Source organism: Oreochromis niloticus, linkage group LG3 (genome assembly GCF_001858045.2).
Source record: "Oreochromis niloticus isolate F11D_XX linkage group LG3, O_niloticus_UMD_NMBU, whole genome shotgun sequence".
Lineage (NCBI taxonomy): Eukaryota > Metazoa > Chordata > Actinopteri > Cichliformes > Cichlidae > Oreochromis > Oreochromis niloticus.
This window is the reverse complement of record NC_031967.2, coordinates 28,146,035-28,167,500: the sequence shown is the minus strand read 5'-3', so window position 1 is coordinate 28,167,500 and position 21,466 is coordinate 28,146,035. Positions and strand designations below refer to the sequence as shown.

The 21,466-nt window shown below is 40.5% G+C and overlaps 1 protein-coding gene across 1 annotated transcript; it reads right to left on the bottom strand.

Annotated features, from left to right (window-relative positions):
- Positions 1-637: 637 nt before the first annotated feature.
- Positions 638-21,149, bottom strand: btr12 (bloodthirsty-related gene family, member 12). Its single transcript, XM_003454761.5, has 15 exons — positions 21,042-21,149; positions 18,934-19,376; positions 18,634-18,825; positions 18,380-18,475; positions 14,564-14,797; positions 13,538-13,685; positions 10,927-10,953; positions 10,043-10,576; positions 7,228-7,241; positions 5,254-6,282; positions 3,064-3,159; positions 2,746-2,976; positions 2,013-2,160; positions 1,877-1,903; positions 638-1,783 (listed from the first exon to the last, which is right to left on the bottom strand). Exons 1-15 carry the CDS (start codon positions 21,043-21,045, stop codon positions 1,230-1,232), a joined length of 3,777 nt encoding a protein of 1,258 aa, XP_003454809.2. The 5' UTR covers positions 21,046-21,149; the 3' UTR covers positions 638-1,229.
- Positions 21,150-21,466: the final 317 nt, after the last annotated feature.

The following is a 21,466-nucleotide window of genomic DNA, read 5'->3' as shown; positions in this document are numbered from 1 at the left end:
AAGAAGATTTGGGCAGGTCAGTTTGAGTTATGTTTTGTTGTGGCTTTTGAGTAGAATTTTGTTAAGTTGATCTCTTTTATGGGCCCACTTGGGTCTTAAATAGTTTTTTGTCATTTTAAATATTTGTAATAATGTTGTCCTTTTTGGCTATACTAAAACCCATGTGTGAAGATTACACCTGTGTTTTTATGTTCTTGGCTGCCATGATAGTCTTTTATTCCTTATCAGTTCTTTAGTAAACAATATTATTCCTTCCCACTGTCTTCAAAGTGCTTGCTCACAGGGTGTCATCTGGTTGTTGGGGTTTGTCTATATATTTTAGGGTCCTTGCAAATTAAAGTACCTTGAGGCAACTGTGACTTGGTGCTATAAGTAAAACTGTCTTGAATTGAACTGATTATCTCATTCTGTGTGTCTGGTATGGTTTTATAGATTAAACAAGCTTAGCATAAGGCCTGGGAACAGGTAGAAACTGCTTTCTTTTAGACAATACTGGTGGTGGTCAGAGGGCCCGGTGGCACCAGTGTCCGGCAGCCTCGCCTCTGTCAGTGTGCCCCAGGGCAGCTGTGGCTACAATGTAGCTCACCATCACCAGTGTGTGAATGAATGTGTGTGTGAATGGGTGGATGACTGAATGTGTAAAGCGCTTTGGGGTCCTTAGGGACTAAGTAAAGCGCTATACAAATACAGGCCATTTACCAATGCTTCCAGTCCTGCTAAAGTAAACCCAGAAACATACATAAAACTTCTGAGGTGTAACATACTGTTGAGCAAAAGACCTCCTGTCAGTAGATTTTGGGACTTCTAAACATTTTGCTGCAATCTTTACAGAAACAGCTAACTGAACTTAGTTAGCTGATCAAGATCAAGATCTGCTTCTACCATGCTTTCATTAATGTAGTAACTAGTTTTCCATTAAATGTTCGGCAAGAAAATAATTGCACTTACTCACAAAATAAAATTACTCTATTGTTATGATTTGTCTTCCTGCACACCCAGTTTTTAATGCTAATCAAATGACAATGTATTTAATATGCAAACAATCTTGAAATACAAATCTTATGAGACCTTCTGCAATAATGTCAACACTGTTTCTTTTTACCAGAACGTCATTTGAGGTTTTGTAGCATGTTGGCTACAAATTCACAAGATGTATAATTAACATATTTAGCTACAGTTCACATGTAATTAAATCAGGTATAGCTACAACAACTTTTGTTTTTATGTCCTTAGCTTTGCTTGATCAGATGTTTCTCATTCACAGGACAGATGATGATGGTGTCAGAGGCTTTGTCACAGCAGTACAGGTAGAAAAATGGAAGAATTTTTTCAGTGAAGGTATCCTCAAAGGTGTAAATATGGGTCCGTGCTCTCACATCATAAAACGACACTTGGCCTTCTTCATAGTCCACATACACGCCCACTCTCTTGGGCTTAGGGTCGAGGGAGAGCAGTGACGGTGGGGATGTTGACACTCTGTATCCCTGGCCTTTCTTCATGGCCAGAGCCCAATAGCCTTGGGTGGTGCTTACAGAGATCCTGCCCTTTCTGTTAACAGATGACCTCGCCACACCTAGGTACCAGTCATCCTTTTCCCCCACCTGGACCTCCCAATAGTGTCTTCCAGAAGTGAAGCCCTCACGGGCCAATACTATAACCACCGTGTCGAAACGATCAGGGTGGTCCGGGAGGTCCTGCCAGGCGCCCAGGTGTCTCACCTGATGTCTATCCTGAGAGAGCTGCAGCCACGGGTTGGCTGTGTCAGGGTCAAGAGTGACATCCACTGCAGAAGCATGAGACATAACAGAGGTTGTATTTTGTTGGAGAGTTTAATGATGAAAACACAGGAAATAAAAATAAAGAAAAAAAGCTTTACCTGTATAGTTCAGAACTTTTTTGATCTCTGTAAAAACAAAATACAACATTCTCTTAAGATATTGTTACTTCTTTTAAAATAAAATGAATAGTCACACAGTAACAAAGATATTTTGGAATATTTATGGAACTCCTACCACTGTCAGACAGTTTGTCAATCATTTCAGTCAACGTCGCCTCTAGTTTGGACACTGATCTTCTGATCATCCCAATACATGTGTCAGTGGGAACACTGGTCTCAGACCAGTCTTTAACAGATGGTGGAGTGCTGAGGGCTGGGAAGCTCTGCAGAAAGATACAACCCAAGGGGGGGGAAACAACTTAGAAACAAGTTACTGACTAAAATAAGATCATAATTACAGTCATGTTTCTTTTCAAATAACCACAGATCACATAGATTTTAAGGCTTCTGTGTAACTAAGAAACAAATATGGTTGTAGAATTATTTCCAAATTAATTAAGAGACTCAAATGCTCAGGATTGCATCATTTCTGAAACACTGCCAAAACAAACATGCGAAGCTACTCGCTGTGAAGAGGGAGCAGCTGAGAGTAGCTTTGTTACTAGATTTCAGAGTGGATTGCAGGTTTTGGAATGCAATACAGTGCAGAGCAGAAAGAGGGCGCTGTTGTCATATATTTGAGCTATTAGTGAATACTGTAAAAGGCGCCTGGTTTTACTGCAAAACAGAGGGTTAACAAAATTCTGGAATTGTCATTTTACCATAAAAATCCTTTGAAATAAACAAAAATGAGGAAAAATTAGATCTATATCCATGAACTTGAATGCCTTGCACAGTAAAATATCAAGTACCACGACTTAAATTTGGCTTATCTCCAACACTGAGCAGTGAAACAAAGCCTCTCTCACCTTTAAGAAATGAATGTGGTCAGTCCGAGCAACAGTTTCCAACTCTGCGTTCCTCCGCTTCAGCTCAGTGATTTCCTGTTCCAGTTCAGCAATGAGGCCTTGAGCCCACCTCTCCATCTGCCTCTGCTTCTCCTCGATGACCAAAACCAGCTCGGCCTGAGTTTTCTGGATGGAGCGCACCAGCTCTGAGAAGACCTGCATGCTTTCCTCGATCTCTCTTTGAGCGCTGGCCTGACAGTACAAAGCAAAAAGCACGTTTATGTTGAACAACCATGTGAGTGTAGATTGCCACGTGGGCATGCTAAGGTGAAAACTCACTTTATTGAGCTCCACAGAGTGTTTGATCTCCTCCACCTTTTTCACTCTGTCCTGGATCATCTGCTGGACGTCTATTCCTGTCCTCTTAAGCTGCGCCTGCACAGTATCAGATCACACAGGCATGACTCATGGTAATTATAAACTTGATGATGTGAAAAGATTATTGGTCTTTAGTTGTAATCAGGCAACAGAGAAGATAACATCATAAAGACACTGTGGACCAGCTTGCTGTACAAAGCGAGGTCTGTGCAGTATAGTCGTTCGTGTTAATGTTTCCTTTAAATCCTGGAAGGTTTAGGTTGAATCATTAGTTTAGTAAAAGTAAATAAACAAACAAACAAAAAACCAACAAGACTCATAGACTCACAACCAACAGAACCTGTTGTATCACCAAACCATCGTGACACGTTAAGGGCACAATAGGTCAAAGCTTGGTGGTGCCAAGGGGTCACATAGTGCTTAATAAATGTATTAGACCACCACCCGATATAAGGTTTATGCCACAGCTGCCCTAAATGAACAGTACTTGTAATTATGAAAAGATTTTTTTTATATTTTTATAATGTTAATCCACCAATATGTGCAAGTTCTATTTAAATCTAAATCACAGGCAGCTCCAGGCCTCGAGGGCCGGTGTCCTGCAGGTTTTAGATGTGTCCATGATCCAACACAGCTGATTTAAATGGCTAAATTAGCTCCTCAACATGTCTTGAAGTTCTCCAGAGGCCTGGTAATGAACTAATCGTGTGATTCAGGTGTGTTGACCCAGGGTGAGATCTAAAACCTGCAGGACACCGGCCCTTAAGGCCTGGAGTTACCTACCCCTGATCTAAATGATATTTTTAATACTAAATTTAGCCATAAATCTTTACATTTTTTCAGGGCCTGAGTGACAAAACGCTTCTCCCACTGAAATGAAACATCTAAATGAACAGGATCAACTATCCGGGGTTAAATGTGACACTTGATTAATTTCTGACTTCCCAGTGAAGTCCAGAAATGTCTCTATATAAACATTTTTTGACAAATTTCGAAAATATTTGTCATTTCTGTCCCAGCTGATCTTTTAAATCTGTTAAGTACTCTACATAATATTTTTTTATGTGGTTTATCTATCTATAGTGCATTACTAACGTTACGATTAACTATTAACAATGACAAATGTGCATCATAACCATCATTTGAATATCTTTCACCATTTTGGTGGGAATCTGTGAACTTATGACATTAACTAAAGATAACAAACAATTAGCTGACTATAAATAGGCGAGAGGGTGTGTGCTGGGTGCCATCTGAGCTGATCCTTTTTCTTGATAAGACAAAAAAAACAAAGAAAGAAAAAGAAAACTTCTTGCTGAGAAATGAGGGTGCATAAATAATTCAATAAAATTATCTTGCTCTGCTTCCAGCACATACAGTAGTATGTGTATCTCCAAAAAAGGTCATATTAATTCATATTAATAACTAAAGAATCCTTTTGAAGGAGTCCACAGAGTCTGGCAAATGTAACTGGAGTGTTGTGGAGTCGCAGATTGAAAGGCTCTGTCCCATCCTAGTCTTCAACCTTGTACAACACACAGTAATACATTTTGAGCCTGCAAACAAACACTGCAAGCTGAAGTGTGTTTAACAAAAGTTGCGATAAATAGTCTGAAGCTTTTCCATTTAGTCCTCCGTGTGTAAGTATGAGAGTTTCTCTGTTTTATCTTTGGCACCATTGACCTTATTTAGACTATCTTAAAGAATACTACGTACCTCGTACATGACAAGGTGTAAACAAAATATCAGTCTCCTATCTGAAAAACTGTGCTTTCTCCAGGCCTCCAGATCTGCTGTCAGCGATCGTGACTTCAAGCATCCATCATTTTATGTTAACTCCGGCTGCACTCCAGAGAGTCCATATTTATAGAACCGTGATACCAATTTTTTACTCTAAACATTTTGAAGGACCTAGGTCAAGTGGATTTCTAGATAATGGAATTTGAAAATATCCCTTCAACAAAAAAGAGAACAGCAGCAGTAAGACGTGAATCTTTCCACTTGAGTTTCTTTAGCTAAGTCTGAGCTGGTCCGGGGGGAGGCAGTCGATGAACTGGCAAGAATTGACCCTTAAATATCTTGAAATCTTTTCTAGCACAGATAAACATTTGGCCCCTGTCCTATATTTGGATGGTAGTGCATCTGTCTCACCTTTTTCTCTGTCCATTCTCTCTCCACAGGGACGGTGTAGTGCGCCCTGTGGTCCGTCTCGGTGCAGAGGACGCACACGCACATCTGATCCTTCTTACAGAACAGCTCCAGGAGCCTCTCGTGCTTTGGACACATCCTGTCCTCCATGTTGGCAACGGGCTCCATCAGCTTGTGCTTAGTGAAGCGGGCCGAGTGACATTTCAGATGCTCCTCGCAGTAGGAAGTTAGACACACCAGGCAGGATTTGACTGCCTTCGGCCTACCTTCCCCGAGGCAAACGTCACACAGGACTTCCTCCCAAGATGGAGATGGGAGCGAAGAGAAAGGAGGAGATGGTAAAGTTTGAGGAAGTTGAGAAGCAGAGATTTGAGGTGGGGGTGGGGGTGATGTTTGGGGAAATGGAGGTGGTGGCTCTTGTGCTGTGGCTTGGTGTGCCAGTGGAGGAGAGGTCTTCGGAGGTGAGACCGGAGGGATTAAAGGTGGTAAGTCTTCTTGCTGTGGCCTCTTCTCTCCTTGTTTCTCCTTCACTCCCTCTTTCTTTCTCTTCTCCTCTTGCTTCAGCTTCAGCTCCTCCAAAAGCTGCTCTTTCTGGTCTTTCTCCAAAAGCCTCTCCTCATCCTCCCTTTTCCTCCTTTCTATTGTCCACTTCCTTTCCTTCCCCTCTCCCTCTTCCTTGCTCCCCTTCCCTTCCATGCTTTTAATCCTAATCTCCTTGAACTGCTCTGCGATTTCCCTCAAGACGGTGTTGACGCTAATATCGGGCCTTTTGTAGAAGGACTTCTTGCACATGGGACACTGATACAAAGGACTGCTTTTCCAGTATCCCAGGATGCAGCTCTGGCAGAAGTTGTGTCCGCAGGGGATGGACACGGGGTTGGTGAAGACGTCCAGACAGATGGAGCAGTGCACCTGCTCTTCTGAAAGGTTCCCAGTGGTGGCCATTCCTGCACGGCGGAGAGGCAGGGTCATTTTCAGTGCAAGCAACCAGCCTTTGAATGGGTCATCAAACCTGCTGTGATATCGAGGTCGCTAGGATTAGATGGAATGAGCTTAATGGTGTCGTCTACAAGCAGATCTACAAAGCAAAGCATGGCGGGACTCATTTATCATTACATGTTTTGAAATTACAGGTCATAATGTTTTAGGCAAACATTTAGAATGATGACAAATGAGTCCCGATTAGTCCCGGCTAATTTAAAGAGCTTACATGCATATGTTAATATTTAAATACAGAACATAGTCACCCTCATTCATAATCATTATTTATATTAAGATATTTTGAAAATATTTAAATATTGTTATTGCCCTCTTGTGGCCACATGTTGTAATAGTCACACTGCTTTTAATTTCTGACCCAAGAAATATATAGATAAATACAACTATAACTATAATAAGCTTATCAGAGGATGGCAATTAATAGAATCATCACATGAAGCTTTAACTCCTAATCTTTTCTTTTTAAAAGCAAACTCCATATCACAAGCTAAATACGCTATTACGTCTTCTCTCCTGTACGCTGGTACACTGCGACACAACGTATCTGTGAAGCTGCAAGTAAGCAGGTTTGACCTATAAGACAGGCAGCTTCAGGCCTAGGTGTTCGTGACAGACCAGATTAAGATTTTTCCAAAAATACTGGCGTACCACATGACCTGTCTTGCAGTGCTAGCAGCGCTTAATCTTTCTTATTTTGACAAATGAACACCTAATACCTAAAAATATACAAACATAACTATGATTGAAGCCTTCTCTTGAACTGTTTAAATCTATAATTAACTGCCTGCAATGGAAAGAAAGTCCTTATCACAGGTCAGCGCTCATTAGAATCAAAGTGTTATTAGAAAAAAACAACAACAACAATGCTCCCCTAAGAGTTATGTCTGTGTACAGAGAAGCAGATGATACCCTGTGGAAATTAAAAACACAGGAGAGAGGTGAAGGGAGAGACAAAAAGCAGAGATCTGGGAAACTCACCAGAGAGCAGCTGCCTGGAGACTCCACAGTGCACTGACATATGAGACAGGCTGTAACCGCTGCCCCTTCCAGCCGCCCCCCACACAAACACACACTCAACTCAGACCCAAAATATACCCCGCTCCCTCAGTCTCCTTTTAACCTAGATGCAAATACTCTCTGGCCATGACCCTCAAAGCTCCAGGAGGGATAGCTTTAAGTCTTCAGAGAATACAGCACATTAGCTAGGGTCAAATTCAGGAGTTTGACAAAGAAATTAAAATAGCAGAAGTAACTCTAAAATCTGAGAAAGCTTACATGTTGAGGATTACATTTTTTGTGTTAATAATTATAGGATTTTCAAATTTGTCAAATTTAAAGCATAAAAATGCCTTTTTTTGTGCTTGTTTTTGCCTATATTAATAATATAGGCAAAAATTGAGCAGCTGTTAGCTTTAACTAGCATGAAGATTAGAAGCACAGGCAATATAAAAACATGGATGTAATATCCAGGTTTGAAAAAAGAATAAGTCAACGTGGAAGTGTCTTAAACCTGCATTCTACCTGAAGGCCACCAGAGAGCGATAGCTGTGGTTGCAAAAAACAAACAAAAACTTCTGGCCTGATAGAAGGCCATGCTTTCTGCAAATAATTTCCTGCCAAGTTTGTGGACTCAGTCACTAATTTCTAGTCATACTGAATAAAAAATTCAGTCTATTTATAAAGCTTTATAATTTTTTATCATTGCATATTTCAAAATAGAGTCTTAACCATGACCATTTTTATCGGCTAATGACGTGTGACTGGTAAGTAGTTTGCCAACTAGCATGTAGTTTCACAGTCAAACCCGTCTCTCCTCATATCATCCATTCTTTTGAATCCAAGCTGGTGACGGTAAAAATGCCAGACTCGAAAGACATTTCAGAAACCAGTGGATGACATCACAGTAGCTACATCAGTCTGTCCCCTTTATGCTGTCTATGACAAAAACAATTTTCTTCTCTCTCTTTGCTAGCATTGCTAAAGTTCAACGTCACATGTGTAGTAAACAGACAGCTGACACCAAAGTTTTAAAAGATGTTAAAAACTTTGGATTACAGTGATAGGACAGACACAGGCTGTTTGTAGGTATGATTATAGAAAACAGTTATATATTTTGTAAAGATTATATATGATATAGATTATTGATTTTTTAGCTAGGCTAAGCTAAAAGTATCCAGAGGATGCATTAGACATAGGCTTTTTTTTTAATCTTCTCTTATACCAGAGGCCTATTTACCCAACCCAAAAGACAGAGCTCACATTTCAAGGTTGCTTTTGTCGATTTATAACAAAAGTAAGTTCAGTGTAATTCAATCTCCTCACAGGTTTTGTCTACATAAACCCTCGAAGAAAAAGTAAAGAATGTGATAGGCATTGCAAAAAAAAGTGCAGGTGTTTTAATTATGTTATGACTCCATCAGGAGACTTCATGCTTTTTGTGTAATCTTATTTACTGTCATGGCTTAATGGACAGTTAATATGAGTGAGATAAAATAAAACAAGATATTATTTTTTAGTTTCTTGATCAAATGGCTTGAATTGTCCAATGACATAGGTTTAAAAACAAAACAAAACAGACTGTTAGGTTACCAAACATGGGCGTGTCTGAGGGCCTGAAAAGTATGAGAGCTCATTTTTGCCACTGAAAAAAATGCCAGGCATGTTAAGTGAAAGCTTAGTTATCTCAAAAGTATTGATTCAAACCTTTGAGTAAGAACAAAAAAATTTGATACCCAACTGGAAATTTTGAGATAATTACCTCAAATTTTCACCTATAGGCTTTTTTTTCTTTTTTGTCAGTTCTTGGTTACCCTGAAAGCCCAAATTAGTTGGGTAATAAGTTCAGCAGGAAATTCAGCTTAAGTCACTTTAGCTACAGTAAATATTTTTTGACATGACCGTTGTTGTGATTTATATATATCTATATAAATAAAATTGAATTGAGTTGCTTTCTTCTTTAACAGGAAGTGATTCATTTTGTGCCTTAATCAGCTTTATTGAACAAGTTCAGTAGACGTTACAAAAGTATATGATTCATGTAGAAATAGAGAACATTTCCATGGCCTTTACACAGGTGATTCTAGTTTTTTTTTTTTTTTTTTAAGCAGTGGAGATAAGTCATCAAATATATACAACATTAATACAGATTCTGTTTTATGAAAAAAGCAGATGACTGTGTTTTATATTACTCTTGATGTGCAAAATAGTTAAAGTAGCTAAAGTAATAAAACGATTGCACTGGTCTCCCTATGCTATCCCCACTTACTGTGTGCCTATATTAGCTTTTACAAAAATGTCAATAGGATACAGTCTTAATTACAATAGGTAGGTACAAGTACAAGAAACCTTGATTCGATTCCCCAGGCAAAGTCTAAATCACTAGAAACGAAATTTACATCTGTTAACTTCATTACTTGGCTCGCCTGAGCATTAGAGTTGCAGTTACACAAAGACTTACAGAGTAGGGAAAGTGCCAGCTTACTCAAACTCATCTATCATCTTAAAATGGAAAAGTAAGACGCAAAATAAAGAATGATTTATTGTCCTTCACATGTTTTCACACCACAACATACTTCTTCTTTACTGTAATCCAAGTTTGAGTTGACAGATGACAGTGCAAAGAAAAAACTGGCTACATTTAAGTAACCAAATTGTAAATGTACCATTATAATACATGTAGTCAGTCAATAAAGGATTTACCTCAGAAAATAGCCAGTATTATGCTGAGAAAGTGATGGTGTGTATAAAAAAACCAGAATGTATAACCTAATGCTGACTGACTTATACCCTCAGCTGTGTTTAACATGGGTTATGATGAGCGGGGCGTTATTCTTCCCCTCCTGGGTGAGACAGGGGCTGAAGATCGGGTACAGGTTCTCACTGAAGCTATCGCTAAAACTGTAGAGATGCAGACGAGCCTTCACATCATAGAAAGAAATCTGGCCTCCTTCGTAATCCAGAAAGATTCCGACTTTACTGGGTTGGGAAGGCAGCATTAGAGGCAAGCGGGCCGACGCCAGCGCTTTCACCTCCCCGTTCTTCAGCCACAGGCACCAGTATCCACCCTCGGGACTCAGCTTGATCTCACCCTTGCGTCGGGCAGAAGCGCGGACTACGCCGAGCGTCCAGGCCGTCTTTCGCGACACATCCACCTCCCAGTAGTGTCGCCCCGTGCTGATCCCCTCCCGGCCCAAGACAAAGAGGGCCGGGCTGAAGCGCTTTGGACCCTCAGAGTGAGTGGACTTGCGCTCTTCATATCTCACCTGCTGACCATCATCAGACACAGTCAGGTTCCTCTGGGCTGTGGCAGGGTCCAGAATCACCTCAGCTAAAAAGGAAGGAGGAGAATATGAGACAGGGAGAAGGGAGAAAAATCTGCATTATTTATTGCCACGTCTGCTAAAAATAAAATAAAATACTGGGATCCTTATTCCTGAACATGCCATAAGGGTGTCTGTAAACTGGCGGCATGCCACGGGAGCAATCCTGTCTCTGCTGTGAAGAATTACTTCCATTTTGTGGACATTTAGAAGAAATGAGCATCATCATCTACTCAAGAGAGGCCTCCTGCTTTCCTTTAACACCCTTATGTACAAGTGGCACGAGTGTGCTCCCTTGAAGAATTATAGCTACAAACCATGGATGTCACCCAGCTAACAGAGTAGAAGTGTTACTCACTTGCGTAGTTCTGCACCTTCCGGAGCTCTGAGAGAGAGAGAGAGAGGGAGAGAGAGCGCTAGTCAAAGTCACAGCAGATGGCACGTGTGGGTGGTAAACACACAGATCTGAACCAGAGCTCTAAATGCTCGATGCATGTGCCGCTGTCAGTCAGCTGCCTCTTCCAGCGATCCCAAGTGGATGATCTGCGGCATCAACACTATCTCCATCTGTCCAACCGTCTTGCATGTGTGACCGTGTGAGTGTGGCGCGATGATGAGTCACTTTTCCATTCCAAAGTGTGCATACAGTGACCTACATATCACCGATTTGGATTTTGCACAGGATGTGTGGTTTGTATTAGACAGGGGAGGGTGGATTGTATTAGAACTTTGCATTCATTATCCCATGCAGGGATCCCAGCAAAGCCTGCTGCGAGTTTGATTTTCAGTTTAAAGGAGTACTTGAAGCTATGGAACTGTATGCAGCGCGCGTAGAATGGAAAATACTCTACGTGACTATGAACATTTTTGAAAACACTCTTTTCCAAATGATTGCACACGCTTCGATTTGCATTTAATACATAAAACATGAGCCATTTCAGATCAGTCATTTTTGAAAGTGCTTTCAAAAAAAGGAATAATAAAAGATTTTGGTGAATATGTGTTAATATTATTTATTTATTTAAATTTGCATGATATGCATTGATATACCTTTATTAGTCCCACAAGGGGAAATTTCATGTTAAGGGTGCCGACCTATTGCACGCAATGGCGGCGCCATCTAACCCTCCGACCATACATACATTACACAAAAACATCACATGGGGAAGACAGGTCAGAGAGGTATAAATGGAAAATGCACAACATGAGGAAAGACAAGGAGAAAAAATAACTCCCCCAGACTGAGCTCCAACAGGGAGATCAGTTTGAGAACAGAGAAAAAAACACCTCAGCACATGAATCAGCACATCTCACAACATAGAAGACATAAGCTTCGAAGGCGTTTGGAAGGGGTGGGGGGTGAGTGTAGGTCTGTGTCAGTGTACATGCGTATGTGTGTGTGTGTGTGTGTGTGTGTTCCGTGTTCAACCGAGAGAAAGTGTCCCTTCACCCGATTAGACAAAAGTCAACAGTCTTCGGTCGACGCGGGTGGCCTTGAATGAGGAGGGAGAAACTCACAACACAGTCTTGTTATCTAAGGGAGAATTTTGTTATTCCCGTCAGCTTTTGCCTTGAGCAACCAGCTGGCGCCAGGGAGGCCGCATGAGATGAAGATGGTAGCTGTTTTGATTAGTGCGAACAAACTGCTTCCAGTTTTACAGTTGTCTAATGTCCGTCACTGGTCACAGTCTCTCGTTGGAGAGCTGTGAGCCTCTCCACGATGTTATCCATCCATGCCGAGATGTTATCCAGTTTGTCAGATGTTGTCAGTCGGTCTCAGTACTCACAGCAGCCGCAAGCTTCTCCATGAGCCCATTCTGAGAAGCCACAGCTCACTCCATTGTTCCAATCAACATAGCGGCAGCCTTGTGGGGATTTGAACAGCCGTTTCCGCTTTCTTTATTCTTCGATAAGCCAGGGCCAAGCCAGCGCCGATCAGCAAGAACCCTCTTATCATGGTTCCGAAAAGGTGTCTTCAATGTCTTGTCACGGGCTCTCCCGAACCCAGGCTTCTCAAGGGTGTCAATTGCATTCAGGGACCAGTTGATCAAATCCATAATTCCTTTAGGCTTTTAGAGAACAAGTCTGGGAGACTCTCTTAGGGTTAGAGAATAAGCGAGACTATACAAAAGACATGAGAAGCCAAGCAGGAAAGATAAGGGAAAGGGAGAGGGGAGAAGGAGAAAGTGCAACCGCCTCCGTCAAGAGCCAAGAGAGTATTGGGGTTTAAATGATGCTCCGTTGGTACTAAGGGGCTCAGATCCATGCTTTCATACTGTTTGCACCATATTCTGACCCTACACTTTGAAATCATGACTTATCAGATCAGGCAACATTTTTTCCAGTTTTCTGTTGTCTAATTTTGATGAGCCTGTGTGAATTGTAGCCGTATTATACTTTTCTTAGCTGACAGGAGTGGGACCTGGTATGGTCTTCTGCTTCAAGGTTTGACATGTTGTATGCTCAGAGATGGTCTTCTGCAAACCTTGTTTGTAATGAGTGTTTTTTTTTTCATGTTGCTGTTGCCTTCCTATCAGCTAAAAGTAGTCCAATCATTCTCCTCTGACATCAACAAGGCATTTTCTCCCAGATAACTGCTGCTCACTGGATATTTTCTCCTTTTCAGACTATTCTTTGTAAACCCTAGAGATGACTGTAGATCAGCTGTACTAATATTGAGCACATCTGGCAGCATTAACCATGTTACAAGTCGCTTCCCCATTTTGATCTTCATGGTTTGAAGCTCAGCTGACATGTGATTGGCTCATTGGGTATTTTCAATTAATGAGTATTTGAACAGGTGCACCTAATAAAGTGGCAAGTGTATATGATATATGTAAACCATGCTCTGCTTCTAGCATTGTAGGCATTATAGTAACTATATGTATAACTTGTACAGTTTCTCAAACACAATGGTTACAATAGCTGCATAAGTGCATGAGGTCACAAGTTTGGCTAGCTGCCCTTACCTTTCCCGTATATTCTTTTAAGCTCATCCTGGAACTTATCAATGAGGCCGCTGACCGAAGACCGGATGGTTCCCAGATAAAGGTCAGTATTGATGCTGACTGCTGACCAATCAGTGGGCTCGGGTGGGGGTGACAGTGACGTCAGGTTCTACGTGAAACAGGTCATGCAAGGTAAGATGAATGGTGCGCCAAAAGAAATGAAGTCTGTAAAGTTTACGATGAAAAGAACACACTAAATATGACGCCAACAGTGTGCTCAGTGCTGTCCTATTTGATTTTGGTAATTGGAAACACAGAACAGAGACACATTATTGCTCTGACGGGAAAATAAGAGAGCACTCAGCAGAGGGCATTGTCCAGATGTGGTAAGTAAATTCCCCGTCTATCAAAAAGAGATGCACTGGTCTGCTCACTCTCAGCTTTGATGTGTCTGGGTATTCGAGGCTTCATGCCTTCACTTCCATTGATGCTATGTAGAAAACTTCTAAAGTAGCAACTTCAAAGACATCTATTCATTCACATGGGGGAATGGCCATAACAGGCTCGCTCTGTTCACGGAGGCTTTTGATGTTGTGTCTCAAAATCACTAAGCAAACACAGCTGGTGCAGCCACAGAGGTAGATAATTGGCTTTGCAATTAAAAGTAAAGCGTGTGTACAGTTTTCAGAACAGGAAAACGGAGATATGTTCAGTATAATACGATCCATATGATATTGTTCAGGCTTTTGTGGTGAAACCATAAGAGTACAAACTCTTATGTTTTAGATGCCTGTGAGATTTCCATTGTTGTGAATAGCACAGCTTATTCTGTTAAGTCTTTAGCCTTCTAATAAAATGCTCTGCCCCAAATGCACAGTAATTGTGTTTTCGGTATGTAGGCCAAGCTGGAAAAGCAAGAACTTTAAAGGCTAGTTATATTTAGAACAGAAACATAAAGTTAGCATCCAAAGCGTGAAGCTAGTCTCTCAAGAGCTGGACCTGTCTGCATGCCAGTGTGTGTTAGGACCACATGGAGCTCTGTAGTACCTGAAGGAAAAGCACTTTGTCGTGTGTCTGTGCATGGGCTTCTAGCTCATTGCTCCTCCTCCTCAGTTGGCTGAGTTCATTCTCCAAACCCCTGGCCATTTCCTGGGCGTGACGCTCCGCCTCACGTTGCCTCGTGGCTATCAGCTCAACCAGCTCCGCCTGACTCTGCTCCACCAGACGCTGCAGCTCTGCGTACACCTGCCAGCTTTCCTCCAACTCCTTCTGAGCACTGGCCTGTGAATGTGAGTGCCACATGGCCAGTGTTACCAGTGTAAACATGAGAAAAGCTCAGAGTCCAGATCAGATTGTGTTCAAGACCAAAGACAAGGTTTAAGGAGAAATGACTGTGTTTTCCTAGCAACATGGTTCTTACAGATTAACCAGAATCTAAAAGTTACTGAGTAACACGATTCCTTTTACAGGAGAGCTTGCAGGACAGGTTGAGATAGTGCTAATCCTGTGGAAACAGTTATTTATTGTCTTCTACGTGGCGTTAATGACGTAGAGAACAACCATTACAAACATTACATAAACTGCGTTGTGGAAATGCAGGATCTTTAAGATTAGCTTGTGCCACAACTCTGATAAACACGTGAAAATGCAAATGTTTGATGCAGCCGCATCAGACATTAGCCTTTAACATGCCAGCTCTTTTGCACAAGTTCCAGTTATATTGGCTTGAATAGACGTATGTTTGTGTGGGGAGTATCCGTCATACATGCCGCCTTCTGCGTTCTCCACCTAGACACCACCCTACATTTTTAGGACCTAATGTTAGAGAGTGTCCCAACCTGATTTCACATGTGAAGTCAGCTTATGGTGAATTATTTCCTATTATTGTTGCACTTTTTTTTTTTTTGTTGAAATTGATTTTTCATTCACGCCCTTCTTTTTGCTCCGTGATAGCCATCGCTCCATTTGAACTCTTTTTCGTTCCCAATGACAGGAGCATAGCGTCAAATTTCATTTCAACATTAAAATATGTCATTTATTTGAGGTAAAATGCCTCAAAGGTTCACTTTATCGCCAAGGCTCACTTTGGGAGTCACTTTCTGTCTGCAGACCCATCGGCCGGTGTGTCCTTGTAGGATCTTGACCTTTGTTTCAGAGCTTTACGGCATGAATTCTCCTGTTATACTCCTGATATACTTTTAAATCTTTGAGATGAGGATTCCACTCACAATTATGACTTTCCACAGGAAAGCTCACATGTTGCAATTTAGATTTTATTTTCAGCATCTTTTTTGTTTGTTCTTTTCAAAGTTCAGGGTTTGACATGACTTATTGAACCTTATTTATCTAGTTAGAGTGATAAGAGAGAAGTATTACATAAACATCTTTATGCAACATATGGATTTTTACATACCTGGAGCGAAAGGTTTTCTGCTATTGTTTCTAAATGACATTAAATTTGGAGTTGTTCCTTTATTTATCACTCCCTATCACAGCATTATCTTTATTATTACTATTGTCCTGTATATTTAATGCTAGCATGAAGTTGTAGACTCTTTAAAGTTTCTTGTTTAAATGCTCCTTTCAGTGATGTATTTGTCTCACTTTGGCCTACAATTATTGATTGCTGTATATACAGTACTGTATCTTTCTACACGAGTCTCTGTTTGTTTGACTTAATGATTGACAGAATTAGAGGCATTAAATAAAACCACCAAAACGATTCTAGCTGTTGCAGTTTAAAAGCAAAACAAAAAAAACAGATGTTTACTTTGTCAATTGCCTCTTGGCTCACCAAGAGTCTTTGTGCGCCACTTGTATAACTGGATTGACAGGTTACATCTTCCATTAGGTCAGATAGGCGAAACCCCCAAATTTTCCATTTCAAACTTATAAGTTTGTTAGATGCCACATGCATCTTAAACTTACCCAATAAATTTAATGTGTTGTTTGGTCTGTCAGCAGCATGTAGCTGGACACGTGTACGTGTGTTTTCACAGTAAACACAGAGGGAACTGTGGTTTTCAAAAAGAGGTTTCCAGAAAGAGGAAACCCAGAGTAACACTGAAACCAGGAAATTTCACTCATGAATGTTTTGCACATGTGTCATCAAATTCAAAATTACCCAGGAAAAGATGTGAAAACCTAAACATAGGACAACGGATATAGTTAGTGTTAGCCTGGTAAAACGTGTTCCACTGCCAGGACCATTTGTGTAATTGTCATGGAAAACCACTAAGGCATGTTAGTAGCATTTTACTGCAGGGAGGCTGTGGCTGGAACCACAGGGTGTGTGAGAAACTAAATGTAAATGTTTACACTGGTCTCACTGGTTGGACGACCTCAGGCGTGGATCTCAGTGTGTGTACGCAAGACAAAAACAAATGGCATTAGTGCTCCACCTTATCTGCTACTGCAGAGCATGAGAGGTATGAGATGTGGGTGGCATCCTGCCTCAAATATGTCCTACTTGTACTGGAGCATAGGTCTTTTACTAGGCTCACCCTGCTCTGATGACTAATGAAGGTGAACCTATGTTGTTAGGGGTAAAACTTAAGTGTATGTTTAATGGCTTTCAATAAACTGCTGCTGGTTTTCTTGCAGCTGCCCTTGAGCAACAGCTTATTCTGGATCACAAAGCTGCTCAAAGTGCAAATAAAGCTTTTGAGCTTCAGCTCATGAAAAGCATTATATGAGAGTAGACTGGCAAATATTTAAAATGCACTTTAAACATATTTACAACAGCAATGATTAGACTGGTTTTCAAATACATGTACAAGTGTAAAAGGACCAGCCTGTTTGTATCAGCTGCTTCTGATAAGATGCCTTTGGAAATGCCGCACTGGTGCAATGCTTAAGAATTCAGCTTGAAATCTTTCTGAGATAACAAAACGTGAGTAGAGTTTTAGATTGAAAAAGTATATAGTTTATCGTGGACACACACGTGTTCCACGAATCATGCTACAAAACACAGCACTTGAAATGCTTATCCCTAGTTAGACTTCTAAAACACAAGCAGATAAAAATCAGTGGCATACAAAATGTATCCAGGAAGTAGACACATTAAAAATACCAGACTCCAAACAAACCCAAACCAGTTATAATGACACAGCACAAAACAGAAGACAATAGATTATTCACAACTGTATAGTTGATTCTGATTAAAAATGTTTCAGTTTAATTTTAAATGATCAGTGTCCGGCCTAAGTTCTTAAGATAAACAGCGTCACACAAACCAAAGCCACGAGGTCAGTGAGTACCTGAGGAGTATTTGCATATTATTGTAGGTTTGGATTAAATTTAGGTTTTCAATTGTAATGAAACTATAACTTAAAAGGTTTCAGCACATTACAAAATACGTAAAATTATAAATTGGAAGATTGTACACCGTTAGGGTTAGAAATGGGAAACATTTTGTTTTGCATTGTTACAAGTTTTTAACGGTTTATATCATCATAAGAAGCTTAATTGTTGTGGATGCTGTTTATGACCAAGAGGTTACAGAAAATGTAATTTTTTTTAAAAAGGACTCGTAAGGCAAATACATGTTTCGCTTTTTTAATTTGAATTCAAAGCTTTACTCTTTACTGAGCAGGAAACTAGACAAAAATGACACAAAAACAGTTTTCAGCACCGACTGTGGATCACTCAGCCAAATGTCGATACTGACCAATACTGGCAATGTTAGCTGAATGTTTACCAAAGATCAATGACCGGTATTTATGTTGTATCCTGTTATTTTTGTGATGTCTGGATGTTCAAAGCTAGTTTGATGAAGGGCTCAAATATTTAAAACTGTTAAGTTAATCTCTGTTTCTTAGTAGCTTAACCATGTTGTCACCTACAAGTTTTTATTAGACTTACCTTTATGACCTTGATGGACTGTTTGATCTCGTCAAGTTTCTTGGCTCTCTCCTTGATCAGATGTTTCAGCTCTGATCTCTTCTTTCCCACGTTACCCTTTGACACAAAAAAAATCAGAGGTGTGTCTTACCAGAATCTTTCTGGTTTTACATTGTAAAAAATACCCGGCAGTCATTGCAGTGTTTAGTAAGTTTACATTTACGTCAAAAAACTTGGCCTAATAGAAGCACATCTTATCATATAGGGATACTGACCATCTTCTTCTTAAATTCATGGTCAATGGAGACAGTCTCATGGGATTTGTGTGTAGCATCGGCACAGGCAGAGCAGATGCATATGTGGTCGCTCCGGCAGTAGACATCCAGGAGACGTTCGTGTTTCTTACAGATTTTGTCTTCCAGGTGGAAAGTTGGTTCAATCAGACGATGAGATGTCAGTGTCTTGACCTGGAGGACAGTATGAGTGGTACAAAGACATAAATACAGTTCCCCTTAAAAATTGATAGAAATATTTGCTTTTGGGTTATTTAATTAATTAACATTTAACAAACCCACCTTCTTATGATGCCTGAGATGGGACTCACAGAAAGACCCAGGGCAGTTCACACAAGATTTCCGCGCCTTTAACTTCCTTCCAATACAAGCATCACAAGGAACATCCCCAGGCTGGGCAAACTCTCCGGTATCCTTCACTGGCGAGCTGCTCTGGCCCGTATCTGAGCTCAAATTCCATCTGGATCCCTGAGAGGCGGTGCCTTTAGCCACCGTCAGCCCCTGAAACTGGGAGGATATTTCAGCCAGGACCCTGTTGACGCTCATCTCAGGCTTTCTAGAGTAGCTCTTCTTGCACATTGGGCACAGGAACTTCTTGCTGTGGTTCCAATAGCCCTGTAGACAGGCCTTGCAAAAGCTGTGGCCGCATGGTGTGGAGACGGGCTCCACAAATATCTCCAGACAGATGGAGCAACTGAACTGCTCCTCAGAGAGAGAATTAAAGCCTGGAAGACAGAAGGAAGTGTGAGAGGCTTAGTACACTCGTTTTTATAATATAATTAGAACAGTCAGTACAGACACAGTTTAACATTTGACTTTCATCTTCTTTTTTTTAAATATGTGACGCGTGACTCACTTGAGCCATGTGGCAGTCAAGACAGAAACCCACATAGGAACAGCTGTGAAACTCACTAGAAAGGGACCTGAGGACAGCAGTTTAATCTCCTTATAAGTGACAGTTTCTCTCTGGAGACTTTACATATTACATCATTTTAAATCCTAAAAATGATTTGGTTAGGTTTAAGTTGTTTTTGTCGACTTCGTATCTGGTTTTATCCGTTCTTATTGGATAAAAATGAACTTGGAGCACTTGAATTAGGGCACAAGGAGCCACAGAGGAGATGAGACAAAATTATATGTGTAATGAGGTCATTTTGTATCGTGACCTGAAAAATCCTACATGATGATTTGAGACACATCTACAGTGCTCAACAAATTACCCACCTGTCACAAAAACTAGAAGACAAAAATATTTTAGAAATCTGTAATGCAAGTCAATAACTGTAATTGGACATATAAATACATTTTTTAAAAATCGAATTTTTTTCTGCTTTTTTGTAAAACGGTAAAATGTAAAATTTGTATTTTAACATTAAAGATATTTCCATTAAAGGTCTTGCACAAACTGGTGGATTAAACATTACAGAAACATAAAAATGATTCTGTTCGTTATCAGTACTGTTATTTTATTGCAGCTATGACATAAACCGGACATTTAGTGATTGGCTGATAATTTTTTTGACCACTGTATATCTGTCTGAGGCTTATGTCAGGAGGTGGTAAATTTCAATGTGTTGTACTTTTGTTGTTTGTTTGTTTTTGTAAACTGATTAGAATTTCTGAGAATTTCTTATTCACCTATCAGACACGCGCTCACAAATAAATGACAGTAAACTAAGATAACAAACAGCTGTGGATGGTGAGGCAGATCATCTCCCACACTGGTATTAAAAGTCACTGCAACTTTTTTTGTCCAATCCCCAGCCTCCAGAATACAGTTCCTAATTCTGCTGTTTGTTACCTCAAATTCAAAAACTGTTCAAAGCACAAAACAGTAAAAATGAAATTAGAATTTCTGATTACAGACAAAAGAAATTCTGACCGCCACTTTAAATCTGGTAGCGGTGTCAAACAAAAGTAAGTTGCCTAAACTGATTCACAGCTTGTCCTCAAAACAAAGCAAGACAAAACCACGAAAACAGTTTTCTTTTTTCAGTTAACAGTTATGTGACATCCAGTGAGAAAGTATCACCACAAAACAAGGAAGTGTCTATAACACTGTCACTGTGGTGGGCAAGAAACTATCTGAGGAATGCAGATATTCTGGACCTTCTGCACCTGCATCATGTGTTAAGCTGTTGAGTCAAAGGAACTTTTCCACCATATCTGCTACGACAAACAACCTCTACACAACACGACATCTGCGCTATCTCAGTTTAACCCAAATCTAAAATGTTTTTTTTAACATATCTAGATTTAAAATAGGCAAGTAAAAAGTCAGGTACCGTCAATCTGTCTGTCTACACCTCCTGTACTGTCAATATGGGTAAAGTCCCTATCATTAGATAAGAAAGTAGCATTAAGATTATGTTAAAACAGGTACAACTCACTCATGTTTTCCTTTTTGACCTCGAGCGGTGCGGTGCTTCACCTCACGTACTTTGCTGTGAATCACACAGCTCAGGTGTTGAACTCTTCCTGAAACTTGCAGTGGACCTCCCACTCTCAGTGGGACACACCCAGACTCGCACATAAACCCTCCCTTTGTTGTCGCTCACTGATTTCTCCTGCCTGCTATGCGCATATGCAAAGCCCTTAAACCAACAAAGGTGTTGCGTTTTTATCATTTGTATAGATCTGCCCCTGCTTTCTGCCGCTGTATCGTCATAAAAGCCAAGAACACAAAAGAGTTGCTCTTCAGGAAGTTTCAGACGGACTTGATCACTAGCACTGAGACTGATACTGAGACTGATACTGAGGTCAAAATGATAAAGAAGTTAAAAAACCTTTAATTCTGATGTTTTTTGTTTTGTTT

What these genes read in the sequence shown, in the direction of transcription:
- btr12 (XM_003454761.5), bottom strand. An exon ending in ACAAAGTGCTTTTCCTTCAG is followed by an intron (nt 13,686 to 14,563) that starts GTACTACAGAGC and finishes TGTTTCACGTAG; the next exon opens with AACCTGACGTCACTGTCACC. An exon ending in GAAGGTGCAGAACTACGCAA is followed by an intron (nt 10,577 to 10,926) that starts GTGAGTAACACT and finishes CTTCCTTTTTAG; the next exon opens with CTGAGGTGATTCTGGACCCT.